Here is a 21,285-nt window from a genome sequence, read left to right as displayed (position 1 = left end):
TAACATGGAACTAAAAAATAAAATAATTAGCAGCAACATCTACAGCAAATAATCTAGCAATACGCAAGTTTTCCTTGGTGAAAAAAAGAAATTGTAAATGTATTTTCTTCCTTGTACAAATATAGATATATGAATAAATACACACAAAAAACACAAATAAAAAGAAGAATCAATTTTTTGTAAAGAATAAAAAACCACACACAATTTATTTCAGTGATTTTAAGTATGGAACTTAGAAATATTTAAAATAAAGAAGTAAAATGAAACATATTATAAATATATATAATGATGATTTTTACATGATTTTAATCTGTTTTTTGATGCTGAAAACAAATGTGAACTCAGAATCTTTCTAACACTCACCATTTTTGAAATTTTTTTATTAAAGGGCTTTTTTCATCTTTTAACATATAGTTAGCATTTCAAGCTCCTATATTGTATTTTGTTAGCTCATTTTTTATTTTTTAACTTAAAATAATTTGTAAGCTATAAATAAGCAATACTAGACAAAGAATTGTATCATATTATAGTCATATATTATGACATCATATCTAATACTTAAAGAGTGAGCCTTCATGGACAAGATTAATCATGTCTGTGCAGGTCAAAATATGTAGCCGAAAACAAAGCTGTGTTGTTTGTATTAAGCACTGGATTTAGAAATGAATTAATTTTTTTCAGTATTATTGCTATCTTAAGTTTGTGTAAACGAAATTGTGTAAATGATGTGGATGCCTTTTGTTATGTATGTGAGTTTACCATAAAATCAAATACAAAAAACATTACACCTTTAATTAAAAAAGCATATAATTTTTACTTCCAGTGTAAAATTGGCTATCAGAATAAGACGTGGGCTCCTCATATAGTACGCACTAATTGTTCTGTATATTTAAGATGGCTGAAAGGTATACAGAAGGCTTTGCCATTTGGTGTACCTATGGTTTGGCATGAATCAAAGGAATGTAACTGATTGTTACTTTTGTTTAACAAGTGTCTGTAATTTCTAAAAAATGTAAACATACTGTAAAATTCCTTCATTGCAATCTGCAACATGCCCGTACCTCACAGTGAAATTACTCAAATTCCTGAGCCACCTGCGAATGTGTTTCAAATGCAGCGATGAAGAATCAGGCAGTATGGAAGAAGATAACAATGATTTTGATTTTGTATTATCTTCCACTAACCCACATCTTATATCACAATGTGAATTAAATGACTTGGTTAGGGATTTAAATTTATCAAAACATCAAGCTGAACTGTTAGGGGTCAAGACTGCAAGGTTGGAATTTACTTTAAAAAAATACAAAAATTTCAGGCTTTCAAAGCCAACAAAAAGAACTTTCTCAGTACTTTATTTGGTTTATTATCTTTCTCAGAAAATAATTTGGTTTATTGCACAAATATTGATGAGCTTATGTTCCACTTACGACAAGTTCATAAACCTGAGGACTGGCACCTTTTCATAGATTCCTCCAAGTATAGTTTAAAAGTGGTTCTACTACCCAAACTGCTTATGTTATTAATTTGTATGAGACATACGATGTGATGAAAGATGTTCTTGAAAAAATAAATTATAAAAAACATAGCTGGAACATATGTGGTGATTTGAAAGTTATAGCTCTTTTGTTTGGCATGCAGTTAGACTATACTAAGTACATGTGTTTTCTTTACGAATAAGGCAGCTGAGCTAGTGATACACATTACGTTACCAATGAGTAAAAGAAATGCGACAACTTCACTCCAAATGGGAAAAATACTATTCATGAGCTCTTAGTTGAACCCAAAAAATATTTTTACCCCCTCTCCATATCAAGCTAGGACTAATGAAAAATTTTGTAAAAGCAATGAAGAAGGGTAGTCCCGGATTTTTGTACATCAGGCAGAAATTTCTAAATGTAAGTGAAGGGAAAATTAAGAGGAATTTGTGAAAGGTGATGTATTTACGTCAATGTTAATGTTAAAAATGCAGCTTGGGCTTCATTTAAAGAAGTTTGTAAAAGTTTTCTTGGCAAATAAAGTCCGACAATTACCACGAAATAGTTAATTAACTTCTTACTTCATACAGAGCGCTATGGGATGTAATATGTCACAATAATGGATGTATTACAATAAATGTATACAATATTGTAGTCACAATAAATGTATTATGTACATTTCCTCCACTCATATCTGGATTTTTTCCCACACAACCTCAGAGAGGTAACTGATGAATATGGTGAACATTTCCACCAAGATATTTAGGTGATGGAAAGCTGCTATAAAGGGAAATGGAATACTAACATGCTAGCCGCATACTGTTGGACATTAATTCGGAATGTGCCAGAGGCTATTTACAGAAAAAAAGCATCAGCGAAATCATTCTGGACAGGTATGGTCATACAAAATTATAAATTTTACAGATTTTAACTATATTTTCCCTTAATTACTTTTGAAGTGTAATTTATTTAAAACTAAGGGTGATAGAAAAATTGTATTTACAGATCTGTAATGTATGCAAAATGCAATTCAAGAAATGGTATCACACTTAGAGAAACATTAGATTTTTTTTGTCTATCAGTGAAATCAGTAAAACAAAATGATTAATTCAAATTTAGACATAAGGCATACATTTTTAAGAAATGAATTTCAGGTGGTAAAGTTATTAATTTTAATAGCATTGTCATTTGTAATTCTGGTATTACTACACTACACACCTTAGGAGAACAAGACTAGAAATGCATCATGATCAAAATGCACTCATCATGATCCCATCTCATAAGTCATACAATGTATAGATTGTATGATTTAAGAACTCTTACAGAACACACACAAGAATATAACTCTATCTGTGTATAATATAATGTAAGGTAATAGTATGGAAAATAGAGCAGAATAAAATTGTAATTTGATGAGGAGCGAACTCATTACATAGAAATGAATCATCATATTTAAATCTTACAGTCATCTATATAATAATACCTGCATTCAATTTGTAATGAAGGTTTGACAACAATATATTGATAGACACCACAATGGTCAAACAATATCAAGAAATTCAACACTGATTTGACAGATACTTTTAAAGTATCAGGATTTTTTTTTTTATTCCATTGTATGTTGGATTCTTTAATTTTGTTGTTTTGGTTTTTATGACAGACCAATCAACAAAAAAATAAATATCATATCTGTACTTTTTGCCCTGTCAATAGAAGGTAATAATAATAAGAATAGCAATAAGATCAATCAGTTAACTTGACTTTTTACCTAAACTAAAGTGAAAAGGAAGCAACTTTAACAAAAACTTCAGATATTTTTTCAAAATATTTATTCTCAAGGATACATCTCTTTTAAAGAGTAGTCTAAAAAGCATATTTTTGCAAACATTTGAGTGTTTAAAAGGCAATTGTTTTTTCAAACAACTGAAAAGCACCAAGTATTTATGTACCAAGCTTCAGCTTTGAAATTTTCTTCTCCTTTATCTTTAAAATCTTGTCGTAAAAAGCAAATATGGATTTTTTCTTATTTGCAATGGAGGGGAATGAGATAAAACTTATAATAGAACCAGAATAAAAAATAGCATAAATAAAAAAAAAAAGGAATTAATAATAGCTTTTTCAAAATTTCCTTGACAGAATTAAATGTAGAAAGCGAAAGAAATAATTTAATGACAACTTATTGAAATAATCTACTGGGTTAAAAAAGTTTTCTTTTGTAGGCAAACAATCTATGTAAGATTGTTTCATCACATAAATCACGTACCTAATGTTAGATAAAAAAAATAATGGTTGTATAAGTGCGTAACACAAGTATGTATGGTATGTACAACTAGTACATACCATATATGGTATGTACAAATAGTAATATTATACATACTCACAAGTAATATTTTAACTTTTATGCTATGTAAAGTAATAAAAGTTAAGTGTTAGTTTTACAAAGTAGTTTGCAAATTAAAAGTGAATTAATACATTACATCACTTACTTTTTTATATGCAATCATTAACGATCCCATACTAACTAAATGGCTGCAATTAGAAAAGTGAAACCTATTTATATTATAGATATAGCACAACTTTTGACATATATAAATTTTGTTTTTATTTCTTACAAAGATTCCTTCCACTATACTAACAAGTAATTATTTAAGCAAAAAATATTTCTGAAAACTGAGACCAGTGGCAAAATAAACTACGCATGAATAGCACAAATAATCTATGTAAAATGATGAATAAAATAAAATGTATGTGTCATATTACAACTAAAGTATAAAATAATAAAATTTTATATAAAAATAAGTAATAATTACGATTTGTTGTCCAGTTCTAATTTTGCATGCATTTCATTAAGAAATTCTAATTTAGCTTTAATATCTTCACAGTTTTTATGTGATTCTAGAAATATGTTATACTCTTTATCAATCAGTCTTAGTTCCTCAATGGTTTTTTCATCTGATAATATGTGAGAATTTAAACTAGACAATTCAGTTTTATAATAAGTAATTTCTTCTTCTAATTTAGCCGATTTCTTTATACTAATAGACAGCTCAGACTTTAAGGTTTCTATATTCTGTGTTAGTAGAGAATTTCTGTCTGTGAGGTCAGATATAACACATTCATTTGAAGCCTGTAAATTTTTCAGTTCATGAATTTCTGCTTTCAAATTATCTGAAACTGTTTTTTCAATCTGTAAAAAAGAAGAACAGATTTTCCAGGTAAAAGTGGTTTATGATTATTTTGTAATTTTTGTTATAATTACTGAATAATTGTTGTAATTTACAACAAGTTAAATTTATTATTTAGTTTATATAAGTTTAATTTATTATTGTACTTTCTTCATGTTATTAAATAAAGAAGTCAGAAATAATTGAGAAGATAAATTATTCAATATAAACAATTTATTATTTGTGCTTATTCCATTAAATTCTGAAATGGAAAAAAGAAAATAGGTTTAGTAGATTACCTTTCTAGAATAAAAGGGATGTCGCGTCACAAGTTCGATGTGCAGCATGTACAATATATAGTTTAAATTTTATAAAATTTTAAAAATCTAATTTTGTACAGTAGAAAAACAAATAGTTTTTGATAAACAGATCGTTATGTACATGAATTTAGATCCTTATGAAGAATTGTAGATACTTTTAAGTAGTATCCACTTTCTGCTGCTCTTTCTTAAGTATCTCTTGTAAATATTGCAGTTGGGCATCAATAATTTGGACTTAAAAAAATTATTTTTTAAATCAACACTTGCTGTGTAAATTTATGCAAAAAATTGAATAAAAAAAAACATATATCAAATCTCAGTAAAGTATGCTAAATCTATGTAAAGTAAGATGGGATCATAAGCATATTCAACAGTTATCTGAGGGATTGTGTCACTGAGGAAGTTTGGATTGCAGTGACATGTACAATATTAAAAGTTTTCAATCCTACTCTCATCATATACTGTAGAACAAATATAACTCACATCGACCTTTTCAATAATGAATAAAAATAAAACCTTTATTCTTTCTAATTCAATTGACATTCTCAGCACTGAATCTGCAATGTCTATATGATAAAAAGTGAATTGCTGAACTAAATAAATTTCTTTTCTTTTTTTATTAAAAAAATTAACAAAGTATTCTCAAGCTTTGTAGGTCAAATACAAATTTTTTTTTTATACCAGTTAAAACTGCACATACTAGCCCTCCTTGCATTCATAAAATCAATTACAATTGGCTAAAGTAGTTACAGTTAACAAGAAAAAACATTTTGATTACATGATATTACAGAGAAAAATTACTGCTTAACAAGATATTTTAAAAATATTTTCCATCGCACGATTTCCAATTCATCATGATGACAAGTCTTTCAGATATGAAATAAACACCCCAATTGCAACAATATAGGTTATTGATAATACATGTCAGTCATAAAATATAATTTAGTCATTATAATATTGTCTATGATTGCTCTACTAAAGATAATTTGTAACTGGCTATTTTCTTCTAGCCACATTAACAGTTTTAGTGTATCACTAACTAAGGAAGATTTTCAGCTAACTTTTAGATTAATTATACATTTTTTTAAAATGCCTTGAATTAAGACTTTACTGCAGTTAGAAATTAATATTATAAACAAGAGTTTTTTACAACAGTATTTTTCCGAAATAAGAATAAATTATTTAGACGCTTGACAGCAAATAGCTGATGTTTCCCATAATGTAAAATTATTAACATTAAAGTCGTGTTACCCTCATTCAACCCACAAAATCAAATTAATCCTTCCTAAGTAGTAGTGGCATTAAAAACATAATAATAATAATAATAGCAAAACCTGATAATTTTTTTGAACATTTTCTAGATCCATCTTCAGTGATTCATACATTTCCAACTGCTTCCTTAGCAGTTTGTACTCCTGAGAAAGATCTTGCAGTAATCCATCTTTTTTCTCAAGAGATGATACCTGGAACGAATAAACAATCACACAAATAGTTAACAACAATATATTCAATGAAAATAAATGTCAATTTTTGCTCTTTGAAATATGGGCATGGTTCATTCAACCGTAAATACAGTAGCCCCAATATAACCACTGTTAGTCACTTATATGCAGTAGTTAGCATATTTGAAGAGAAACTATACTTTATGAAAACAACATTTTTTATATTTATTTTTTTAATTATCTACTATCACATTTGTTTTCTGTGACAAAGGACAAAAAATATTCTTCCAAATATTGTATTTATTAACAGTTACCATAACAATGCCAGTTACCATAACAGATGCTGTTACCATAATATAATGCTGTTACCATAATAATGCTGTTACCATAACAGATTTTATGATTGTTGGAAACTGATCTCATTACATGACTTATAATAAACCACTTTCACATTATAACAACTGTAAATTGGCAAAGACTCATTACCAAATCTTTTTAAGTGTTATGGGATTTCAGTTTGATTTACCTTAGTTTAGTATTCTCTTCTTTTATATAATTTTCAAAAATTCACCAAAAAATATAAACATACACATAAATATAAAATATACACAATCATAAATAAGTCCAGTTAATGTATTTTTATTTTGCTTGTTTGCTAAACGCGCATTAATGGATCACCACTTAATACAGCAGCTAATATCAAATCATTTCTTCTACAAGAATATGATTTTGAGAACTTTTGGTATCTGTGTACATATTCCCAATTTTTTTTTAACACAATTTCCACCAATGAGGTTACAGATTAAAATGGAAACCTAAAAAACAATGGGAAAATAAAGAGACTAGGGGAAATTAAATGAACTAACATTTAATTAAAAAGTAACATTTTTAACTATATTAAGCTTGTATTAGTTGCTATGTATTTGTTAATGGTGAATTTGACTAATTTAGAATACTGTGCAGTCAAAAATTCCAGTTTTATCTACCTTAAGGAGCAGTATGGTTGTTTGGTGGTTGTGATTTGTTGTTTGTTGTTCTGAATATCACATTCTGCCCAGATTTTTTTTAATCTGCGAATAATTATTTTTCTGAACCATTTTACAATATACTGTTTTTAATCCTTGTTTCTATTTAATTTGTATAGGAATGTCAATGAGTATGATACAATTTAGCTGTATAAGCTCAACATCTTGCAAAATTGATATGATATTTCCACACTGCATGTTTATGTTGACTAGTCTGTAAATTATTTTTCTAGAAGCAGATAATTTTAAGTAAGGTACAGCGATTTAGATTATGAACAAGGGCGTTTCATTTGTAAATTTTCAGTAACAAGTTATTCAACCAATTTTGACATACATTTTTTGTTGGTTTATTTTTCATTGAAGACACACATATGCAAACTACAGGAATTGTCAATTCTAGATAACTGTTATTCCTAAATGAAAAACAAGTTCCAGTACTCTATGAACAATCAGGAATTTATAAAGAATTTATTTCATTATTATTCTTTGGCAGCATTCTTCTCCTGTAATGTACTTACTATTGATTAGAATTTTTTTTGCCTCATTAATTCACCACAGAATAACAAAGATATGAAAACAGAAATTTTGTAGTTATGAAAATAAGATGCCTGACCAGAATTCTAGCCCGGGATCTCCGGTTGAGTCACAGCACCACAGACATTGACAGAATTGCAGTCAGTGTTGTAAGGTACAAGATAAAATTTAGTTTCAGTTTTCTGCCGATCTCTGTGGTGGAGTGACTCATCCAGAAGTTCTGGTTAGAATTTTGGTCAGGCATGTTATTTTCATAACTACAAAATTGCAGTCAATATCATATGGTACAAGATAAATTTAGTTTCAGTTCTTAAATATCTGGATTTGCAGTAATTATTGACAAGAAACAAAATTTTACTTTTATCAATAATTTCAATTCTTTACTTTTTTGTTGAAGAGCTGAGCTCTACCAACTACATTATTTTATAATACTGATAATTTGCTATTAAATTTTTTTGCTGAAATTAGAACAGTTATTTGTTCATTTGACAATTTGTAGCAAAACAAATCTTTAAGTGTTATGGGATTTCAGTTTGATTTACCTTAGTTTAGTATTCTCTTCTTTTACATAATTTTCAAAAATTCACAAAAAAATATAAACATACACATAAATATAAAATATACAATTTGTTTTATCAACATTAAAGAAGTCTTTTACATTCATAACCCCAAGATATTTTTAATTCCTTGTTCTGTGTCATTCATTGACTACAATATTTTTTACTTTATTAGTTTTGCTGAAATTTGAGATAGATTGTACATCTTTGGTAATAATAGCTAAATCTGAGCCTATCACCAAGGGAACCACATTAAAATTATAAACATTACATTATTTACCCTTATATCACAAATAATATCATTTTTTTTTTAAATCATTCACAATAAAAGATATGTAAAATATTGAATTGTGTTTATTTGTCAATAAAAGACAAAATTACTTCCAACATTGTTGGTTATCTAAACTTACCATTTCCTGGTTTAACACAGCCAACCTCTTTTCAAAATCAATCTTAGTTTCATTATTATCATTTTTAAGTTCCTTTTCCAAATTTGCCCAATTTTTGGCAGCTTCCTCAGAATTTACAAGGAGTTTATTAAGATCTTGTTTTACAGCACTGTTTTCACACCTTAGACTAAATTACAAAAAGTGAAATTTAAATAAAGTAAATTAAGAGTACAGCATTGACATTACTGTAACATAAAAACCATTAACAATAATACAAATAATTTCAGTTTATTACTGAACAAATATAGTTTTTTTTAGATAATTTAGATAGTTTCCTAAACTATGAATATTTCATAATATCACCTCTATGAGTGATTGTACCATATAGTGCCGCCACTGTAAGAAGTTTCTAGCTTTTTACAATCACTTTTGTCTGTAAGGGTAAAATTTATCTCTTGTAATATTTCTATACAAACACTGGAACGAGAAACAGATCTACAATAGTCTGTGTAAGGTGTATTACTGGACTTGACATTAAGAGAAACATTTTAAAATTACACCAGTGACTGAATTAATTCATTATTTATGCAGCCTGGGTATTTATAAAAAAAATAAAAATTCAAGTGGTGCTTTGCAGTCTAATGAGACTTATTTCTTTTAATGAAAGAATTTTACATATATATTCATATAACACTAAATATGAGAACATTATTAGTAATTTAATCCTAAGAATCAAATGAAAAATCATCAATTGCAATTAGTTTTTTAGTAAAAATATCGTATTTATTAGGTCTTTATAAGCTGATAAAATTTAATATATTTAAGTAGTGCAATCACTACTTCCTAATTATACAACATATGCAATTATTCATGCATAAAACTGCACCTAGGATTATTTAACTTTGGTAATCTACGGGAAGAAAATGAAAAAAAAAATTTCTACATTTATTTGAATTCTTAATTGACAGTATATTTTAACCATGAAATTCTCATACAAGGTAATAAAGGTGGTTTTTCAGTTGCCTGCAAAAATGTAGACAAACTGAAATAATGTTGATGGACGATGCATTAAAGTACCCTGAAAGTGTTCAAGAGAATCACTGACAGATTATTCTAAATTATCACAAAATTGTTGAATTGTGCATAGATTAAACATACAGATATTATACCAAACAATGGTTATTCTGAGCCCTCATTACATCCAACTACTGCTGGACAGAATATTCTACTTAATGAGTGTACCTGGTACCTTGAAAGCCATACAAGAATAAACTACTCCCCAGATGATTAGTTAAGAGGTTAATGAGTAAGTGAGCAAATTAAAAACAATTTTATAAAGTTTAATGAAATGTGGTTACTTAATACCGTCCCATAGTTTCAGTAAACATATTCAACATTAGGTTCTTCTGTGGTAGAGCTACAATAGTTGTTTGAAAATAAATTTATTTGATTTCATAGTGTTATATTGCATTGTTGTGGATTTTTCTTCAGTATTTTTGTTCTTGATTTTATTGTTTCATTTTATCTTATCTATGGTGCCTTCTGGTGTAAGGCCAATTTCCTTCAGATCCTGTCTTAGTTCTCTGATCAATCTGAATCCTGTCTTGGTGTTTTTAATGTTGAGATCGTAGTGTAATAGCTGCTTCACAAGTCTTGATCTTACATCCTCATGATATGCTCAAAGAATCCTAATCTGCTTTTACGCACAGCATCAGTGATGAGTTGCAAGTCTCTGTACACAACTTTGTTGAACACAATTCACCACTGCCCATCTTTCTGGGACTTTTTATTGATACAGGTTCCAAATTCTTTCAATTTTCTAGAGTCTGTCTGTCTTTGATCATTCATTCAAGTGGAACAGTGTTTCTGCTGCATGAATGGCTTCTGGTTTTAAAACTGTGTTTTAGTGTCTTATTTTTGCATTTATTGATGGCATTTTTCATTGTAAGTGTACCAGGTTAATTTTTGAGCTTTAGCTAGTTTGTTTTTTCTTATTTGGATCGAGGATTTTCGTTTAGGTTTGTTATTATTTCTCAGAGGTATTTAAATTGGAATACTATTTTGTTATTATTATAGTTTATGTTTACTTCTTTTAATTGCATTGGTTTTTGGGTCTGTCTTTCTGAATGATATTTAGAGGCAAATTTTATTTGCAATGTTCTAGCGTCTGTAATTTAGCTTTGTCAATGTGCTAGCAATGCCAAGTTGTCTGAGAAACCAAGACAACAGCTCTTTTGTTTTGATTTTTCGACCTGTTTTTACTTTTTAGGGTATTTTTTAAGCCATTCCCTCATTACCATTTCTAAACCACAGTAAAATAGCAGTGGTGAGAGCCCATTGCATTGGCACAGTCCTGTTTTGATCTCAAATGGTTCCGAAAGCTTGCCTTTGAATTTTACCTTTGAATTATTGTTTGCGACTGTCAGTTTTCATGTTTATTAATTTGGTATGTAGTCCAACATGTCTTTTTTTAGTAGGGATTCTTTGTGAATGCAGTTGTAAGCTTTCCTGAAATTTACAAATGTTATCACCATGTCTGTTTCTTTTCCTGTTGTAATCCATTATTAGCTTGAAACTCATGATCTAGTCTGAACAGCTCCTCCAGGGTATGAAACCTCTGATGATTCTTGAAACAATATTGTATGTTGTGTCTAGGAGTGAAATTCCCCTGTAATTGTTAGATCTGTTTGTCCCCCTTTTTTATGTAGCAGATGGATGAGGGCTGTCATCCAGTGTTCTTGTTGTTCTTCTTTGATCCAGATCTTGCTGCACGTTTCCAGATCTCTACAAAAGTGTTCTTCTCCCACTGCTTTATAATTCCTCATCTCAATCAGTGCTTAAAAGACTTTCTGATGGTGGTGTTATTGGGGTGTTGGTGTTGAAGTTTAGTAGTTCTGTCAGTTCTTAGCAATTTAGGATTTTGTTGAAATATTTAACTAGGATTTCTGCATTGGAAGTATTTCTTTTTCTACAGTGTATTACTATACTTGAATTACACAACCTGTATCGTAATGAGGGTCATTATGAAACTGATTTTTACTTTGATACAGGTGTTCAAACAATCAGAAGCTCACTCTTTTCAACCACTGACCAATCAGAAGTGGGTACTGTTTATTCTATCAACTGTGATGTAATGTATCAACTATAATGTATTTTACTTTGATTTTAATCTAATTTAATAGTTGGCAAGCAGAGGTTAATTTTAGAGTACACAAATGTACTACAAGTTCTACATTGTACTGTTTATCCTTGAGTTAATTATATTGGATTAAGAGGAAGATATGTCTTCAATATCAATTGATATTAAAGAGAAGGCAGAATGTCTGACTAATAACCTAATGCCACAGAAATGTGTTGTTTAATATATTTAGTGAAAAATTAAAAAAAGATTTCCTTATACAATGTATTGTATCATTAATTTAATCAATCCCAATATTTCCTCAGCCATACAAAAAAATATGGTATGTTACTCTCTATAATGACCAGTAATGATTTCTTGCTAAGTTTACAACAAAAGCTTTCGTAAGTGTTATAAACTTACTTATCACTCATGCATTAATACCTATCATTATAGTCTCTTTACATATTGTTAAGTATTAGTATGAGGGATATCTCTAAAGTAAAGACTGCTGGGAAATTTCTCTCCTTAAGGTTGGCAAACCTGTGTCGTTCATGACCAAGCTAGTAATATACACAGTACATTGTTGTCTAATTTGTCATGTGTAGTATCTTTGATTACAGTTGAGGTATTATGTTATAAAATGAACAGGAAAAAATCAATATTGCCACTGACTTGAAATATGTGGTGTTATATGTTTTTTAAACCATCAAAACATTAATTTGACTGAAATTCATAGGCAATTGGTTGTTGTGTATGGTGATAATGTAATGAATGAAAGAAACGTCCAAAAATGGTGTGAAAGGTTTATCATCAACAGAATTAATGTGCATGATGTGAGGAGGCCCTGAGGGCTTGTTGAAACACGTCAATGATGAAATCAGAAAATATTGTCGCTCAACAATTTCCGACCTGGCCCTTCTTTTTCCTGATATTTCAACAGCTGTTATTGGTCACATTGTTTATGACTAGTTAGGCTTCAGAAAGGTTTGTGTGCCACAAATCTTAATGGAACGTCACAAAAAATTAGAATGGAATCTGCTTTGGAATTTTTGATGCACTATACAGAAAAAGGTGATGAGTTCCTTAATTCAATTGTTACCATTGATGAAACATGGATTTCGTATTACATGCCAGAGGGAAAACGGCAGTCAAGTGAATGGCGTCATCCTCAATTACCAACCAGACCAACAAAGGTCAAGACATAGCCATTTGGATGCAAACTGATGGCCACAGTATTTCAGATTGGTTTGGCATATACTGCTGGGTGATTTATTTCATGCCACGTGGAACCAATATAATGCAGAAGCCTACTGTGGAACTACATAAGTTACTGCATGCCATTCAAAATCAGCAATGTGAGTGGCTGACTGACGCCAACCTTCTGCTGCACAATAATGGACGTCCACATGTTGCGGGTCCGATACATTATTTACCGAGAACATTTGGATGGGAAATTTACAATCACCCACCATATAGTCTGAACTTTCTATTCTGATTACCATTTGTTTGGGAAAATGAAAGAATTTTTGAGTGGTAAGCAATTCAGCGGTGACGAACTTAAAAATGCTGTTAATCAATGGATAAATGACCTGGCGGAAAAAAATTACAAGGGTATATTGAAGCTGGTGCTATGATAAATTCATGTGGTGATTATATAGAGAAGTAGTATAAGGTATGTAGTTTAAGAGAAATAAATATTTATAACGTTTTCAGAATAAATTTTTTACAATGAAATGGTCTTTAGAGATAACCTCTCGTAAATGAAGTATTGCTATCCTAGTTGGTAAAAGAAAATGATTTATTATCATTATTTAAAGAATATTTATAATGAATATTTATATTTAAGTAAAAAGAATAATGTAAGTTTTGATGACAAAAAAAAACAATTATTCAGCTGAAATTCACTGACAAATTGGTTGATAGTTTACAGGACAAATATTATGAGTGACACTAGAGTTAGACAGATGCACTTCATGAAAGACAAACTTTCATGACAAGAAAACACATCTTGCTACAGTGCACAAATTTTTGCAGCATTAAAAAAATGAATTGTTTGATCAAATTGTTACTGGAGAACTGTTGATTTCTTATTTGAATGACGAGATGTCAGCAGTCAATACAACTGCATCATTTCAGAGACCAAAGTACAAACAAGAACTTAATGTAAAGAAGATATAGATAGGTACAGAAGTTAATGGCTACTGTCTTCTTTTTAAGCTAAAAAGGTTGTCTTGTTTGTTAATTTACTGATTGTGAAATAACTCTGATGCCGATAAATCTGTGAAATACTGAAAACTCTTAGATGGGGATGCTAAGCTGAGGGATTTTGTTTTAACATAACAATGCTCAGCCTTACACAGAAATACAGATAATGGAGTAACAGGAAAAAATTTATTGGAAAGTTATGTAGGTTAATTGTCAATCAATACATATTAAACATTTTTATAAAAATTAAATTTCAGTAACATTTTAAACTTTTTTAACCAAATTATGTAAATACCTGACCAACTTTACACATGCATTTTCTGTCATTAAACTTTTTCTTTATATTTATTATTAACACATTTTAAACTCTGGAATCAGGCTTTTGTCATTAAAAAACCATTTTGAGCAATATGTAGTTCAAATGGAAAATTTGAAATTCAATTTAAAAAACAATTACATAAGATTTTGTTTTTAACAAAGATTTTCCTGGAAATAGATGAATCACATCAGAATGCAGGTCAACAAAAAAAAAAATTTTCCATCAAAAATTGCTCATATTTAAACAATTAATTACTTTATGATGATTGTTTAGATAAACATTTTCAGAATGAGATCAAGATTTAGTATTATACAACCAATAGTGTAAAAGGTGTATTATAATATGTGGTTGTAAACAACAAGGATATGAACTAAGTAAACAGCATGAAACAACTTATTCTTGTATCAACAAAGGAAAGAGCTTTTGTTTTACATATTTAGACCTTAATCCACCAAACATATAGTCTAATAATTATAAAATTATTAGATTGTATTACAAATAGATCATTAACTAATTTAAAAAAAAACAAAAACTATACATACGATTCATTATCAAGAAGGAGTTGGGCATGTATTTCATTAAGAGATATTAATTTAACTTTAATCTCATCACATTTTTTGTGGGATTCTAGAAGAACCTTATACTCTTCGTCAATTAAAACAAGTTCCTCTATTCTTTTTTCGTTTGATAATAACTTTGCATTTAAATTAAACAATCCAGATTTATAACCGGCAATAGCTTCTTCTAATTTTTCTATTTTGTTATTACTAACAGACAACTCAGATTTCAAGGCTTCTAAGTTTTGAGTTAATGCAGCATTTCTTTCACAGAGTTCAGATACAACACATAGGTTTGAGGAATGTAAATTTTCCAACTCATGAATCTCTGCTCTTAAACTCCCTGCAATTATTTTTTCATGCTGTAACAAAAAATATAATATCTATTATTACAGACAGACAGACAGACAGACAGAGACAGACAGACAGAGACAGAGACAGACAGACAGACAGAGAGAGAGACAGAGAGAGGGACAGAGAGAGAGACAGAGAGAGGGACAGAGAGAGAGACAGAGAGAGAGAGAGACAGAGAGAGAGAGAGACAGAGAGAGAGAGAGACAGAGAGAGAGAGAGAGAGAGAGAGTCACATCCATAGTGCTGTCAGTTAATTCTTCACGATAATGTATTTTTGTTTTATGTACAATATTTTTCATCCATCTCAAGAAGAAAAAATCTAAAGGTGTATCAATGACATTTCTAGGGAAATTATGATTTAAGTGAGTGGAAATGACCTAAGAGAAGAGGGGAATCATGCCATCAGTCTTGAAGTATAATTTGCGCTTAAGTGCTGGAGGAATATCTTCAATGTGCTGCAGCTATTCTTCTTGAAGAATGTGTAAGTAGACCTCAGATTTAAGTGGCCAAGTAATATGAATAGTTCAAACAGCTGATCGTGAAGAAGGCCACACCAGACAATAGTAAAAGCTGTCTTTACATATAAAAAAAATAAATAATCTGGATTTTGTTTACATTAAATAAGTACTTTTCTGACAAATGCAGCAATGCACTATGGCTTCCAAAAGTCACTGATTCTTCAGTGAAGAAATCGGCATTACTGTTAAATAAGCATTTGGAAATTCCTTAAATGAGTAATAGATTTTATTTTTTGTGATGTTTCTTTTTCATCCACTATGTTTTTTTATAGAATTCACTCTATAAATTTTGTATTGTTCAACAATATTGCAGTCTTGATTTTTATGTACTATGTATAGTACATAGTACATTTATGTATAGTACATCTGAAAAATTCTCATACTTCTTTGCAATTTACAATTTTAGGTTTTTACGTTTTGCTGTTTTATTCATTTACCATGGTTGGAATGGCAATTGAATCAACCTGGGATTACAGTTTGGGCATACCTTTCATATGAAGGGGTCATTGGGCCTGTTTTTTTTCCATAAAACTGTTACCCATAACATCTACCTTACTTAACATGCTGAGGGACATTGGTATTTCAGAATTACAGCTACATCAGGATAACGAAGAGTTCTACTTGCAAAAAGATGGAGCTCCTCCCTGTTATGCTTTAACAGCGCATGGGTTTCTTGACTATGAATTACCCAATAAGTGGATAGGTTGACAAGGGCCACTTGAATGACCACCATGATCACTAGACCTTACCACAATGAACTTTTTCTTTTGGGCTGTTATCAAAGATAAAGTATTTGCAAGAAAATCACATACTGTTGAAGTGAAGATATGTGTCGAACCATACGAGAAGCATGTCAAGAAATTGAAATAATAAAGACCTCTGTGTCAAAGTATGCTAGTGTGTAGAAAGTAGATTACAGGAGTGTGTAAATGCTGAAGGGCGGCAGTTTAAATACTAAAGAGACTGCAATTAATTGTGTGGCTTAGCTGTATCAACTTAATTACAGTTTCTATGTCATCCTTATTGTGATTTCATAAAGCTATTGTTTTTTCATAACAAAACCTGCATACCTACGTATACCTACTTTTGCACCTCTCTGTATAATTAATGAATAACTAAAAATTAAGTTTTATAACAAATTTGGTTTTTTTTAAATTAAAATTAAGAAAATTAATAAAAAAATTAAAAGCAGGTGAGAAAATACAAAAAAGGTAATAGATAATTTTAACCAGCACTGACTCCATGGTCATGAGTGAGAAAATAATTCCAAGAGCATCAGTTATAACATCAATGATGTGTGGTAACTGCATCACTAAATGAAGCTTTGGAAGATGGTATGTATTTTACTTTGTATTACATCAGCCAATACACACTGGTACAGAGGTGTAATACAAGTTGTTGTCTGTCCCTGTTTGCTTTAGAACTTGCACACAGATGTGTTGTAAAAGATCTGAAAGATAAATTAGAGTCTAGTAAGTGTACAAGAAGAGAAAAAAGATTTACTCATAACATTGTTCTTTTATAAGAAAATAAAAATGCACTGATGAATTAAATATGGAATGATAAATACAAAATGAGAGGCCTTAAGAAAAATAACAAATAAAAGTTGCAGACTTGCATTATGTTGATAGATCATTTTTTTATGAAACCCATATTACATTAATTTGATAATAGAGATGAAGCAGGTAAATGTATATTAAAAAGCAGAGGCTACCAAAAAATGAATTTACTATAGAATGTCAGGTGACAACTTAATATTAATAATTATTGTACTAAAATATCAAATATTAATATTGTATTAATACAAATATTATTTGTATTAAAATATCAATATAGAAATATTATAGCAATAATAACACAACCTGATAATTTTGTTGAACATCCTTTAGATCTGCCTTCAGTGCCTCAGATATTTCCAACTGCTTTCTCAGTTCAGATGAAAGATCCTTAAGTAACGTATCTTTCTTTTCAAGAGATAACACCTGCAACCAATAAATGTCTGTAATGTTATATTATTATTATACTGTAATTTTTCAGAAGACAAATAAGTATTTATACATACAGAAATGCAAACATCTATCTTAAACCTAAAATTAAACAGTTTTTAGGTGTCTATAAAGGTGAAAGAAAGACATCTAAACATCATATTTCTTGATAAATTGTTTTACAGAAAATAACTATAATTTTATTAAACAATCTTACTTTTTTTTTCTATAATACTCCAAAATACTAAATATAATCAACTACAGAGTATTATTCTTAGCAATTATTTTCAAACAAGTATATTAGGCTCATCATAAGGAAAGTTCTGGAAGAAATCCATATTTATAATACCAAATAAAATTCATGGTAACAAAGTCAGAAACTGTATTCTGTATATATTGTAACAAGACCGTTATAGTGGGCCTGAGTAACGGATTTCTACCAATTATTACAAAAGTAATAGAAAGTATAATAATTGGAGGAATCCAGAAAGGGACAGAAAGAAGAACCCTTTGTGGAAAGAATAGGTTCATTTTACAATCTTCCTTTGTTATACTGCCCACTGACAAACAATAAACACCTGCTGTACAATGAGAAAAGCTGCCGGACCTGGTTGGAAATCTATAAGAATGAACAGGCTCGTCTAACATTCTTACGCTTCGAGTTGAGTCTGATCTGGCAGGTAAAAAGGCTAGCACTACAAATTGTTCAGAAAGACCAACTAAAACTGAGTTCTATTAGAACCAGTCGGCGAGATGTTATGGTATCTTTCCCGCAAGAGCAGTTCTGCGAGGAGAGGCTGCGAGTTATGTGGGTGGGTTTGGCGAAGTTCTGCAAACCAGTCCAGTAAGACATTACAATGATGGTCCAGCAAGGAGAGTCACAGATGTGAGTCTGCAAGACGAGAGTGCGAGATATCAGTCCAGCAAGGAGAGTCAGTTTGATAAGAGTAAGATGGTGCCCCAAGTAATTCAATATATTATAATATATTGTATACAATATTATAAGAGTATACAATATATTTAGTATACAATAATGGTAATGCATTTAAACTTACCATTTCTTGTTTTGCCACAGCCAACTTGCTTTCAAAGTGGATCTTAATTTCATTGTTCATATTTTTAAGTCCCTTTTCCAAATTTTTCCAGTCTTTCATAGCTTTATCATACTCTACATGTAATCTACATTGATCCTCCTTTAGAGCATCATTTTCACTTCTCAAACTGAGTTACATGAAACAAAGTGAAATTTAAATCATATTAACACTAATATATCATGGTGACTGTGTGGTGTTGATTACTAAGTATAAAAAAGTTAATGAACCAACCATGTCTTAAAGTTTTTACTTTTAGTCTTTTTACAGTCACCTAACAGTTCACCTCTCTGTAGAACATTCTGTTATTTCTTTAGAAGAAATAAAGTTCAGTACAGAAGTGGAAATAACACAAACAGAATTTTTAAGAGGCGTCTAATAATGAACAATTTACATAAAGCATAAAAATGAATTATTTTTACACATGATCATGAATATTTGCTGATAAGCAGAAATAAAAACATAACACAAATCACTCACACTTTTTATTAGCACTCAAAATATTAATGGTGCACCAAAAGTAATTAGTTCTCTACCAAAAACCAAACTGAACAACAATTGGAAGAGGTAGGAATCAATAAGTTAAAACTTGGAACAGATTACTTCCCACATCAATAACGTTCCCAAAAATGTATTCTTTATTATAGACATGATATTTTCTGTATATAGCTTTGGAATTCCAAAAATGAAACAAAGTGAATTTAAAAAAGTTCATACAAAACCTGAATACAAAGTCAAATATAAAATAATAATTAGCAGCAACATCTATAGCTAGTAATCTAGCAATAAACTGTGGGGGTAAAAATCTGTAGGAGTACGGAAAAGAAAGAGAAATTGTGTTTTCTTTTACAAGCAATTAGAATGAATTGATATTGTACTGCAATTAAAATATTACATTTACTCAATTCACACTATTCAATTTTTTTTTTAATTTCTTAAAACATTAGTATTAATATTAATACTATTATAATATTAATATTATTATTAATATTAATACTATTATAATATTAATATTATTATTAGTATTAATATTATTAATACTTTTGAATATTAATAAAAAAAAAGTGTAACCCTTTTTATACAAGGATCGTTCATTAAGTCCTTAGAAAATCCAAGAGATGGCGCTCATAGTATCGAAAATGGTTTGCTTTTAGTAAGCATCTTTGTCGCTAGAATGCAGTAAAGTTTCAGCTGTATCTATCACGTGGTTTCATTGTAATAGTAGATTGAAGCAACAAGCTTTTTTTTCATTTAGAAAAATGTAAAAAACTGAGTTTCAAGTGGTGATTAAACACTTATATTTAAAAGAGGTTTAACACCAAAAGAGATCAAAGCTGAGTTGAATGAAGTTCATGGCACATCTGCTCCTGTGTTTGCAACATTTTGAGTTTAAACATGGCTGTACATCCATAAAAGATGAACATCATTTGGGACATCCAGTGGAAGGTGACCACCCCCCGAAATGACAATGAATTTGTCTGCAAAGTAGTTGAAGCATATCATAAGGTACAGTGTTTTCAATTTTGCATGAAAGATTGGGTGTGAAAAAATTTTTCTGCATGATAGGTGCTGCATTTGCTTTCAGTGAATAATAAATGCAATTATGTGGTCTACTCAAGAGGCTGTTTTGGTGCTTTTCTGTCACAATCCTGACGAGTTTCTGCATCAATATGTAACTGTGGATGAAACATGAATACACTACTACTACACTCCAGAGACAAAGGAACAATCAAAACAGTGGGTTTTTGAACCGAACGGGCTCAGAAGAAGGCGAAGACAGTGTAATCGGCCAGCAAGTTGATGACTATGGTTTTTTGGGATGCATACAGTATCATCTACACTGATTACTTGGAAAAAGGACATACAATAACTGGAGAGTAATATGCATTGTTATTGCACCAGTTAAGCGAAGAAATCAAGAAAAAACATCCTCATTTGAAAAGAAAAAGATCCTCTTTCATCAAGACAATGCATGGGTGCACACCTGTGTAGTTTCGATGGCAAAATTATGGAATTAAAGTTTGAATTATTACAACATCCACTATAAAATAAAATAAAAAATCACTGGGGGCCCACTGTAAAATCCACTGTATTCAGCCCCCAGTGATTTTTTATTTTACTTCCAAACTTGAAAAAAATGGCTCGGCGGGCAATGGTTCACGTCAAAGGAGATGGTCATCGTCCAAGTAGATGCATATTTTGAGGACCTTCTAAATCCTACTTTTTGGA

General features: G+C 30.0%; 2 protein-coding genes across 2 annotated transcripts in view; both read right to left on the bottom strand.

Moving 5' to 3' along the window:
• LOC142318165 (uncharacterized) overlaps positions 1-7,634 on the bottom strand; it is a 62,499-nt gene extending 54,865 nt beyond the window's left edge. Inside the window, exons 1-3 of the mRNA XM_075354709.1 lie at positions 7,388-7,634; positions 6,294-6,422; positions 4,286-4,662 (exon numbers count right to left, since the gene is read on the bottom strand). Of these exons, the coding sequence (XP_075210824.1) occupies positions 4,286-4,662; positions 6,294-6,344 (428 nt within the window). The 5' untranslated portion in view covers positions 6,345-6,422; positions 7,388-7,634. The remainder of the gene's footprint in view (positions 1-4,285; positions 4,663-6,293; positions 6,423-7,387) is intronic.
• Positions 6,635-21,285, bottom strand: part of LOC142317611 (uncharacterized) — a 36,177-nt gene continuing 21,526 nt past the window's right edge. The window contains exons 9-13 of the mRNA XM_075354168.1: positions 19,021-19,186; positions 17,843-17,962; positions 15,094-15,470; positions 8,928-9,093; positions 6,635-6,763 (exon numbers count right to left, since the gene is read on the bottom strand). Of these exons, the coding sequence (XP_075210283.1) occupies positions 6,635-6,763; positions 8,928-9,093; positions 15,094-15,470; positions 17,843-17,962; positions 19,021-19,186 (958 nt within the window). The remainder of the gene's footprint in view (positions 6,764-8,927; positions 9,094-15,093; positions 15,471-17,842; positions 17,963-19,020; positions 19,187-21,285) is intronic.

The sequence above is a fragment of the Lycorma delicatula genome, chromosome 1 (genome assembly GCF_047948215.1).
Source record: "Lycorma delicatula isolate Av1 chromosome 1, ASM4794821v1, whole genome shotgun sequence".
Classification (NCBI taxonomy): Eukaryota; Metazoa; Arthropoda; class Insecta; order Hemiptera; family Fulgoridae; genus Lycorma; species Lycorma delicatula.
The sequence above is the reverse complement of the archived record's forward strand: the minus strand, read 5'-3'. Positions and strand labels throughout refer to the sequence as shown.